General features: G+C 38.7%; 1 protein-coding gene across 1 annotated transcript; it reads left to right on the top strand.

Annotated features, from left to right (window-relative positions):
• The first annotated feature begins 1,107 nt into the window (after nt 1–1,107).
• vamp3 (vesicle-associated membrane protein 3 (cellubrevin)) lies at nt 1,108–10,948 on the top strand. The gene is made up of 5 exons (XM_076755100.1): nt 1,108–1,212; nt 6,440–6,521; nt 8,155–8,313; nt 8,630–8,681; nt 8,919–10,948. Coding segments are annotated over exons 1-5 (312 nt in total). The 5' UTR covers nt 1,108–1,210; the 3' UTR covers nt 8,936–10,948.
• The last annotated feature ends 251 nt before the right edge of the window (nt 10,949–11,199 follow it).

Below are 11,199 nucleotides of genomic sequence, written 5' to 3' on the forward strand. Positions count from 1 at the left end.
AAACCTGTGTGTGGTCATTTGGTCTGCAGTCTGGACCTGTGTGTCATGTACGCTTTGTTGATTTCATTAGGGGTGGGTCCATCTTCTGTTTAAAACAATCCAGGGAATTTGCACAAGCTCAGTTAACCCACTGAATAATCGCCTTAGTAGGAAACAGCTTCCTCACTGACAGGAAAACAGCAGCTCGTTCCGTGACCTGCAGCCTGTAGCAGTTAATTCATATTTGTGAACTCTGGATGTTTTCTGAAACAAAGAATGTCATTGTCCTCTGTGTGGTTTCTATTTATAAGTCAGCCTGTAAAGAGGACTGCAAGGCTGCTCCAAGTAATTCACATTTGAAGAATCAAATCTAGAAATCATTTTTGTCCATGTGGACTTCTGCAAATAACAACACCTCGCCAGTTACTTCAGTTTAAGCAGTGAAATATGTGTCGAAAGTTTCTTCTGACTTAAAAATGCACCATGTGAAGTTTTGGTTCCCATGCTGTAACGTTATGTCACATGCTGATCACGGGCTCTCCTTGCATATCTACTAATGAGCAATGGTATGAATGAACCGTGAAAACAGACATATTTAAGGCACTATTCTTGTAGTTTTATGACTGACGTAACATCTTACATATTTCCAAGTATGGGCCCCTTTTAATGTTATTATCTAATCAAGTGTTAAGCGTTAATAATAGCAGCTATGCACACACGCGACGGCCAACTGCCTCTTTAATGTTGCCTTCAAGTGCTGATGATAAACTCACGCTTTTACACATCAAGTGACAAATACGAGCTTTTTGATCTAATAAAAAAAACATGTACCACACAACATCAGCCGGCTTTTAGATGATAATATATTGGGAATGAAGTAGCAAAGAGTCATTCCGTGCATTACTGCATGGTGAATAAGGAACAATACAACAAGAGAAACTGGCATTATTATTTGCGTTTTACATGTGTTAAAAGTTGTTAAATAAACTACAGTGTCTTAATATCAATTGTCATCGCATCTTGGTATATCGAAGAGGAAAGAAAATCCCCTTGTTTCTGGTTTAATTTAGCACATCAATTGTCTGTCATTTGCCTACGTTTTACGTTTCCCCTTTCCGACACCACCGGAAAGCAACATAACAACCGACAGCAGTAACTGTTACGGCTTGACACTTTAGCTTTAGCTTACAGACAACAGCGGCGGAGTCGTTCAAAGAAAGTGCATTTCACAATGTAAGTGTACTGTGTTTCTACCGAAAGTTTTTAGAAATCAAATGTTACTCGGTCAAACTTGTCTAACATGACGGCCTTCCGGGTAGTTTGGTGAAACAGGATCACAGAAAAAAAGCAACGCCCAAAACTTTGCTGCTAGCATGCAACAAGTGCTAGGGCGTTAGTTTTCGATGTTTTACGTCAATCTAAGATAGATGTCGCAGCGAAAATTAGAAACTAGCAACTTTGCGTAACTTAAGTTATGTCAGCGTCCCTTAGGTAGTGAATCAATAAATGAACCGAAAACAAACGGTCTGCTTGTTAATGGCTGCAGCTGCGTAAACACGAATGTGGGACAATGAGCTTCCATGCTAGTTTTGCCGTCTATGGTCACAAGCTAGTCGTCTCTCCGGGTCCGTTTTTTGTTTGTTTGGCTAATCTAGCCAACGTTAACTATGTGTAATATTCAGTTTAAAGGAAACAGGTATCATTTTGCAGTCTAGTAAAGTTGGTGGTTTGAAGTGTTGCAACTATAACTGGAAATGTCGAGCTACATACAAAGTACGACGAGTGGTCAGTTGAGAACAGGAAACGTATTGATGGCTCTATTACCTGTTGCTTGTTGTCGATAATAGTTACGTTATAGATTAGAGAGTTATTAACGTGGCGTAGCTAACGAGGACTGAGTGATGTTTTGTATTTATTATTCAGTGTTTAGCTAACCATGGCCATGTTAGAATAGAAAGAGAGCATAAGTCAAATCTCTTAAAAAAAAAACCCTTGTGTCCATTTCCATTAACCTCCCCCATCCCGTCATCTGTTCCCACCCCACCCTGTACCACCGTGCACATTAAGTCTGTCTAAGTACTATGAATGTAGTTCAAAATTTACAGGTTCAAACCAAGAACCACGATGTTCGAAGGTTATTTGCTGCCCTGATCAAATCTGTCCATAAGGGCATGGTAATAAGTTAATCCTGGTTGAAGGCAGTTCCAGGCATAAAATATTCAAGAGGCATTGTACCCAGGAGTGTTTTCCTAATGCCGCAACCGATGTTGTTAAATCACGGTTTGGATGTTTTGGTATGGAGAATGGATGTATGACATTGGGCAAGCATTAAATCATTTGGACCTATTCATTATGCATTTTCATCATCAAATAAGCAGTAAAACATTAAAGTGAAACTAACTCCCATAATACAATTTCTCATGCAATTGCTGTGACTTTGGATTGTTAGCTTTACATCTGTGAATCTGTATATAAAAACAAGTCCATCTTAAAATGAGATGGACATTTTGTGCTTCTGGAAAATCACAGCTTTATTCTAAATGGAGAAGTAAATATATTTGCTAATTTAAACATAGTGACCTTGCTGTTATATCAAGAATCTGCAACAATCATCATAGGAACTAAAGAGGTTGTTTAAAGGCATTTTACACCACAGACATTTTGGCAAGTTAATTGAGGAAAGGGTGTAGTTAGTAGTCACTTGAATAATTGCTACAGACCATGTTGGCCACTTTCAAGGTCCTGTTATTGTGCAAGGTGGCTCACCTGGCATGACTCACTGGAGCACCTATACTGCAGAATAGAGTCATCATTCCCGTTAATTACTACTGTGCTTTTTTGCTATGACAAGTCTGAATATCTGCTTTGTAAAAAGTCAATAAAAAACATGGTAATTTCATAAAAATAGGAATTCTGCTGAAAAGTCATGAGAGGGTTGATAAAAATACAAATTGCAGTGGTACATATACAAAGTGACATTGCATTAAAAGTGAATTATCATTTGATAGGCAGGCAGTGTATGAATAATCTGATTAGTCCATCGACAGAAAATTAACCATTTTGAGAAATTATTTGCATTTTGAATTATTTTTCAGGTAAAAAGAGCAAAGATTCACAGTTTTCAGCTTCTCAAATGTGAACATTTAAAATAATTGTTAGTTGAAGTCTCCCGGCTGTCTAATGCATGATATTTAACATTTACAGTATTTCCTACTTGCCCAATTGGGCTAGTGAGTCAGAGTTCTAATTACCTCTATTTTGTTCTCTGTGGCCAAGAGGGAAAAACAGACTGTTGGCTTGTTTGTTTAAAATCAGAAAGAAAGGGGGTTCTAACAAAGTCCAATTGCAAAGCTGTAGCACCTGCTTACCACATACTCACACTTCTAGACCTGCAGTTCCAGTCTCATCTATGGCGCCGTATGTCGAGAGCACTATTAGCAGCCATAATTTAAAACAGCCATTGCAAGGTGTGCAATCTGCAGTAACTCTTAAGTATTAGCACTGTCATTTTGACATGTTTCACCTGTAGCAAATGTGAGATATCTGCAGTTCCTTGGTGCCATTTTGTGTGTTCTTGAGGTTTTTGTCATTTTACATATGTATCACCTTCAAGCTAAAATGAGATGGGTGATTAAATATAGAAAATTATGTAGCAACCGAAGCCCAGTGGGTATTAGATGCTCAGAAACAGGACTATGAATTAAACTTGAATTTGTATTGCCTTCATGAGGTCTAGAGTAGGGTTTGGTGTTTGTTTGAAAAACAATAGTTTTTCCTCAGGAAATGATGCAGGTCAGGCTTGCTAGCGTTAGTTCAGTTTAGATAGGGTTGACTGTGATGTGGTCTTGTGTTGATATTTGACAGCTGGAGTGAAATGAGGTCTTGTGTCTCACTCCTCGACTTATTCTGTATTTAAAGGGAGGCGTCTGCAGCAGTCAGCTCTGAAAAACAGATGTTTATATACTCTGATACACTCCAGCTGGTGGTGATGTTTGCACAGTGTCTCAGCCACTCTGTGGCAAATAACAGCCAGGTTGCACGATCAACCAGCAGTTGGACAAATAAGTCTGTTTTCTGACTTTGTTATCCAGCAATGTACATCAGGTTTGTTCTCATATTGATACTTCACCAAAGCACTGATAGTATGCTTCCTCATGCATGTCTCTGTAGTTTCTTGCTTTTTTCTAACCCAGTCAATTGAAAGGACTTTGGAGAGAGTGGAGGAAGAAGTTGGCTAGAAAATACGGAAATGTGTCCTTTGTTACTGCTGCCTTCTGCTTTCTCAAATATATGTCTAGCATAAGCACATTTTCATGTTATTGGTACAATCCTGAAACTAAGAAGGACCATGTTTCTGGAGAAAGAGAGAAGCTGTGTCTCTTTCAGGAGAAATAAGAGAGGCTGGAAGGGTTTGAGTCTGTCAACAGTGTCCTGGTCAGGTGTCCTGGTAGGTGTTAGTTTAGGGGATGGGGATGATTTGGTTTGTCAGCCTCATGTGAGAAATGGTGCAGAATAGATCTATTCTGCTGTCAACACATACACTTCTTAGCATCATGTTCTTTCACCATTTTTTAGACCCTACTTTTGCTCCATACTTAGCTTTAATATGAATCTAATATTTCAATTTGGTGAGCATATGTTTGTCAAAAAGACATAATGAAGCTTGTGCCTGTCCTGCAATGGCAATTTATATTTGTAATCTTGTTTGTCACAATGGATGGTACAGGATGTTTCGAACATGGTAAATGTTTTGGGCGTTTTGTTTTTGAAGTTTAGTATGCATGGGTGTGCCCACTTGCGGTATGCACTAAGTGTTTTGCATGTTGAGGAAAAGGAGTGATCCATCTCTGGCTGTCTTGACTGCCTTTATATGTGGGCTGTGTCTAAGTATACGTTGTAAACTGCCACACTTATCTCTTTTACTGAGTCATAATAAATCCTGTATAATCCCTACAGTTCGATGTAAACACCTTCCACCCATTGTCCTGATTTCAGTTATCTATCTTCAGATAAGTGTAGTCAATGCAAAGCAATTCTGTCTCAAGTCACAGGGTGGCAGTAGATAACCAATTAACATGGCTGCAAAGACAAGGGATGCATATCAAATCTAGGAATCCCAAATAGATTATCAAAGGAAATAAACACGGTAATTTCCTTGTCCAGTTTCCACGTTTTATATTTATGTCATTTGTCAGAACAGTCTTCCTAAGTTGTTACGAAAGAACAAACTTTAGAAAATAAGAATTCAGAGACTTGCTTGAAGTTTGAGATGGGCTGGATGCATTATGTTATATTCATTTTCCCGAAGATTTTAGCTATCCATTGTCAGTTATTGACTGTTATGAAACATTGACATGAAGCATTAATTCTGCAATGAATCTCATGGCATCCCATTCATTCTGAAGGTACATTACCAACCATCCTGTGTATTCTTACTTTGCAAATAAACCTCTATTCTCGTATTATCCACCCGAGGTTCTCATGTGATTAATGTTTAAATACATACTAAGCCTGTCAGTGTGCTTAATGAGTGCAGTTACTGGCAGAAGTACAAAGTAGCGCATGGGAACAATTTCAATATTTACATAAAAAACACAGCTAGAATGCAACATCTCCCCTCATCCCCAAATTTAACAGATAATTATTCCCTGCAGCAATGTTTCATTTCAGTTATATGACCACTCAGTATAATAGCGTACTATATTGATGAGAGATTTTCAACATTAAGTTTTGGTGTCCATGACCAGCCCTTATGTAGGTTCAGTTTTGATGAATGCATTACTCTGATTTAGCATTTGATCGTGTTATTGTATGGGCCTCCCCATGACCATCCTCAAATTAGAGGTGGTGTTGTGTAGCAGACATTTTACACAGTCAACCCTCCTTGTTTGAAAAACATCAAGATGTCTTTTACAACAGTTCTTCACATTTTAAATAATTTGCTATTTTATTTGATGGAATAATGTAATGGCCCTCAAAAAACGAATTCTTTGTTAAGGGAGGTTGAAATGCTAAATTAATTTAGAGCCCTAATTTCTGTGTTATTTCTTTTCAGAGATTTTCCTTGATACTGAATTGTGTTTACTGTTGTGAAATAAATGACTGTTTTGTAGGTGGAATATTAGTCTTTATTTTCAGCTTCAAGGTTTCTTTACATTACCTTAGAAGTCACAGCTGTGTAAACATCATTTTTTTCTAATTCTTTTTTTTTTTTCAGTTTTAGGGGTTTTTTTTAACATTGGCTTTGACTGTGATATAGGGATTAATCGAGAGATTAAGAGAGTAAGTGTGATAAGAATGGATTTTTGCAGTTGTGGTTAGTTGTTTCCTCCGCTTTATTGCCACCTGCAGTCACATTTATCTTAGTATGGTAGGTGCGGATTGAGTGACATGGTATGCAAAACACATTTTTGTGAAATCTCACAGAAGGCTAATAGTATACACTTTGTCATTTCACCAGGTCGGCAGCCCTTGGTCCAGAAGGTTCTGGCGCAGCCTCAGGCAACAGGCGCCTGCAGCAAACCCAGGCCCAGGTGGATGAGGTATGATACATCTCTGGTTACTGGCTTACTTTAAAGCTCCAAGTATATGTTTTTAACACTGGATGATGTTGATTAAAAATCACCAAAAACACATTTATAAAAATATCAATTTATGTGTGCCCTACCAGTAGGAATACACAAGTTCTTTATTTCCATTTATTATTTTTAAAGAAAGCTCCTGCGTAAGATGCCCTTTAAGTCTGCCCTATGTCAGAGTCAATCACGTTATTTATGAAGTCACTGGACACATTTACGTTCAGAAGCAGTTCTACCTGCTCTACCTTTCTCAGCATACATCATTCGCTCACTCTTATTATTGAACTCCATGCTCTCCCCCCTCTCTCTGTCTTCAGCCACTCTGTATGACTCCATTCTTCCTTGACGTCTGCCTCTCGCAGAGACTTGCATAACCCTTGGCAGCCGTGTCATGAATCACCACAATGTGGAATCAGTAGCTCTACCTCTGCACATGTCGTATCACATGCCAGAGAACATTGGCCATTCCCTTTTTTAGTTTTTAGAAATTATATTCAAAACCATATCAGTAAGGCCACCAGGAAAAAATGTCTGACAAGTCTCCCTCCTCCTGTGGTTTTACTTTTAATCCCCTTAACTGTCCTTCCACTTTCTTTCTCAGTTGTGGCCTCCTTGATGTTAGCCCCTCCTCCACAGAACTTTAACCTCAGCGTGTCACACAAAGCCTGTGATTGGTTGTCAGAAGTTTATGTAATCACTAGGGTTATGTAAGGTCTGCATGGGCCTGCACACTCCTCCCCACCCTGCCGCTCTGTCTAAGAGGAGGGCCAGTAGTGGGGTTTGTGGATCAGTGGAACATATGGGTTATGTGTATTCTGTGATACTACGTGTACACACATGAATGCCTGTCAGTGAACTATGTTAAGCAGAAGTGTGTATATAGCTTTTTTACCTTGTAAGGTGCAATCTTTCTTGATTGGTCGTTATGTTAAGTAACATTGTTAGAGGTTACTTAACAAAGCATTGATCTCATCGTTCACTTCTGTGCAGTATAATGTTGCATTTCTAATCCTTGTCTCTGTGCTCTATTAAATTAAAAAAAGTTCCAGTGTGTACAATTTCTGGGGATCTGTTGACAGAAATGGAATTTAATGTTCATAAATATGTTCTTATAGGTGGTGGTGGGCAATATGTCTTAAAATTTATATCACCTTTTTTTTGGCGGCAGTATTCTATCACAGTATAGATACTCCACTCAAAATATGGTTGTATCTTTTCACTCTATTAAGAATGTAACAGGACATAACAGAAAAATGATGAAAAAAGTTGATGTGTGCATTGGCTCCAAATGTGAATGAAAATGAGGTATAGGCTGATGTGTGTTTTAGGAGGAGTAACCTGCCCCATAATGTAGGTTAATTACCAAATGTGCAATGATGGGCAAACCAAAAAGTGGCTCCCCAGAGGGCCTTCTGCTTTTATGCGTTTTTAGTTACCACTGTAGGTTCTCCCAACATGCTTGGAAAGGGAGAGTGAGCAGAGGGGTATTCAGTTGGCTGCAATCCCAAGCACCATCACTAGATGCCACAAAATCCTACACACTAATATTAAACCAAGTATTTTGTTCTTGTGTGTTTTTGTTTGTGTGCGTATGTAGGTGGTGGATATTATGCGTGTTAATGTGGACAAAGTGCTGGAGCGTGACCAGAAGTTGTCTGAACTGGATGACCGAGCAGATGCACTGCAGGCTGGAGCCTCCCAGTTTGAGACTAGTGCTGCTAAGCTGAAAAGGAAGTACTGGTGGAAGAACTGCAAGGTGCCTAAACACAGTTTGGTCCAAAAATAAATAAATAAACCCCACATCCCTTTTTCCCAATGTAAATGACAATAGCTCTAACTGATCTTAAATGAACTTCATGCTAGAAGTGTCTTGACTGGAAGTGGTCTGAATTATACTAGCCTGTCATTTTACAACACAGGGTTGCATAATGAAATCTAAGTTGCAGCCTCCTCACACATAGAGCACACAGCATATGCAAATATTAAAGTAGAATAGCATTAAATAGAAATAGACATCTCAGCTCCAGTTGATGTGTGCGGCACTGAATTTGTTGTACCTTTACCTCTTGCAGATGTGGGCCATCCTGATAGCTGTCATAGTGATCATCATCATCATCATTGTTAGTGAGTATCAAGCCTGTGGTTTGAGAAGCTTGTCATCGACAGTTTGGACAGTATTGTTGCAGCTGCATCAAGGGATCTGTGGGATTTTTAATAGATTACTACTCATAGCCCTAAGATTATTTTAGTATGGATTAAAGATATTTTTGTTGGTTAGAACATTAATGGACATTTGTTTGTAAAACTAACTAGATTATATAAATGTTTCATCTAAAAAGTTCTGTCCTCCTTCATTCACAGTTTGGAGTTACTCATAAAACAACAAGCAGAGGAGGAGGAGTGGAGGAAATGATGAAGAAGAGGAGAGGAGCAACATGCACAATTAATGTCTCAGAGGAAGATCACATGATTACTGTCTACTGAGCTCCTCGACATTTTTCCCCTCTTGCAGGGGTTCTTCATTCCTTGTCCTGGTTGTGTGTGTGTGTGTGTGTGTGTGTGTGTGTGTGTGTGTGTGTGTGTGAGAGTGAGAGTGAGAGTGAGAGTGTGAGAGTGTGAGTGTGTGCGTGTGAGTGCGTGCGTGTGTGTTTGTGTGTGTGTGTCTTCTACCCTGCAGCACTACACCATACCAGGCATTACTAAACTTGTATTCGAGTGCCATACCATGTGCCAAAGAAAAAGAAACAAACTCAACTACAACCCATAAAAAAAGTATGAATGAATCATCTTTGAGTGGATGACAAAGCACACACACACATATTCCCACTTTAGGACTGGAAGTGAAGAATTGTTGTAAACTCTCCTCAAGTTATATTTTCTTTTTTTATGTTTTATTAATAGCCATTGATTTTGTGTGCCAGACTTAGAGAAGTGCCTTTGAAGATATGCTGTTCTGTGTTAGTTTGTAACAGTATCCCTGCATATCATTGAAGACATACCCATTTCCAACAAATACACATTTGTACTTTTCAGAATGCCAATATTTAGATTTTTTTCCCCCCTCATTTAAAAAACAATGCTGGTCTGTCATTTTATGAATCCTTAAAGTTGACCAATGAGAGCCAATGCCTTATTTTATTTCTGCACATGATTGATTGCTAATTAAACTCTATGTGTAAGACATATAATTTTGGACTAAATAAAGAGGAATTTCATTCATCACCCAACAACACAAAGCTGACCAGTAATACACTGTTGAACCATCTGATCATACCTGTCCTTGTGCGTCTCCCTCTCAGGTCAGACTTGCTTACAGGAAAAACTATAATAAGCTCATGTTTATTTAAGTGCCTATATGCAAAGACCAATGGCCTCAGAGCCAGGCAAGGCTAGAAAAACCTCTGAAAAGTTCTAAAAAAAAAAAAAAAAAAAAAAAAAAAAGAACAAAGTGCTACACTGGGTTAAAAGCGGTGAATTGCCTCAGGCATATCTCAAGGATGTGCCAGAAAATTTGCCTTTGTGAAATATTCAAGTACAATATAGTAAGAAAATAGTAGTAGTAGATGCCTTGATAAGTGCCTCCAATGGAGAACAGCCAAAATACAGCCATGCCTTGTTGATCATATATACCAGCCAGTGAGAGAGATAGTCCTCTGGATGCTCACAGTCCAAATACTGTGCTGCTTGCTTATTCAGCTTGGCTTAGTAACCTGTAATGAAATCTTCTGTTTAGTCAAACTGGCATTTATCCCATCTGATCAATGTAAAGTGCTTCTAGAGTGTGATATTTTAGTTTTTGTTCTTATAACTAGCTTTTTAGCAATATATTGTGTGTAGAACTAACCTTATGGAGACTGTATAGTATCTTTTGTCTTGGTGCTTATTGCTGCTGAGCATCATGTGTTTGAGTGTCAAGGAAAGCTTTGTCCACAGCGTGATTTACAGTATAGAGTGTCAAACCAACACTAGATGATTGTATTCCCTGCTGTTACTTCCATCCTATTAAAATAAATGTATTTTAATGAGACAGACAATTTGGGATTACTTTTGACATTAATTTCACTCTGTGGAATTACTGCAAGTGGAACCTTCACAGTGCATGCATGATACTATATTAACTGAAAAGAACATCCACAGGTATGGGCTCTGCAGACATCTATGTAGTGTTTTGCCAGTCTGTTGCCATTAAGGAAAATGTGTAATATATGAAAATGCTTTGATCACATATGCATGGAATTGTCATCATCCTCTCCCCTCTACACCTGAAATTTGAGGCCCAGTAAGCCTCAAGCCTTGCTCATGTCTCCCTACAGAGAATGCATTTGAACCTAAGTGCATTCTACTCTTTGGCCATGAATGCCTTTTGCTTGAATAAAGTGATTTAACTTAAATGTCAACGCCTCAACTGTTTTTTCTCTTTCTGATCTGTTGCGATAGAATAAATGCCAATGGTTACTCTGCTGGGGGACATACTATCTCACAGCTAGTCCTGGTCCATCTTTACTGATGGCCGTATGGTCATTGATTCCTCTGCTGGAGTTTGATATTAGCCATTTTTTCCTCATTAAGTCAATAATTTAAAGATTCACACTTTTGAGCAGCTCACTGGCTGTCACCTGACTCACTGGGACCAGAAATACTG

This window comes from Chaetodon auriga, chromosome 2, assembly GCF_051107435.1.
Source record: "Chaetodon auriga isolate fChaAug3 chromosome 2, fChaAug3.hap1, whole genome shotgun sequence".
Lineage (NCBI taxonomy): Eukaryota > Metazoa > Chordata > Actinopteri > Chaetodontiformes > Chaetodontidae > Chaetodon > Chaetodon auriga.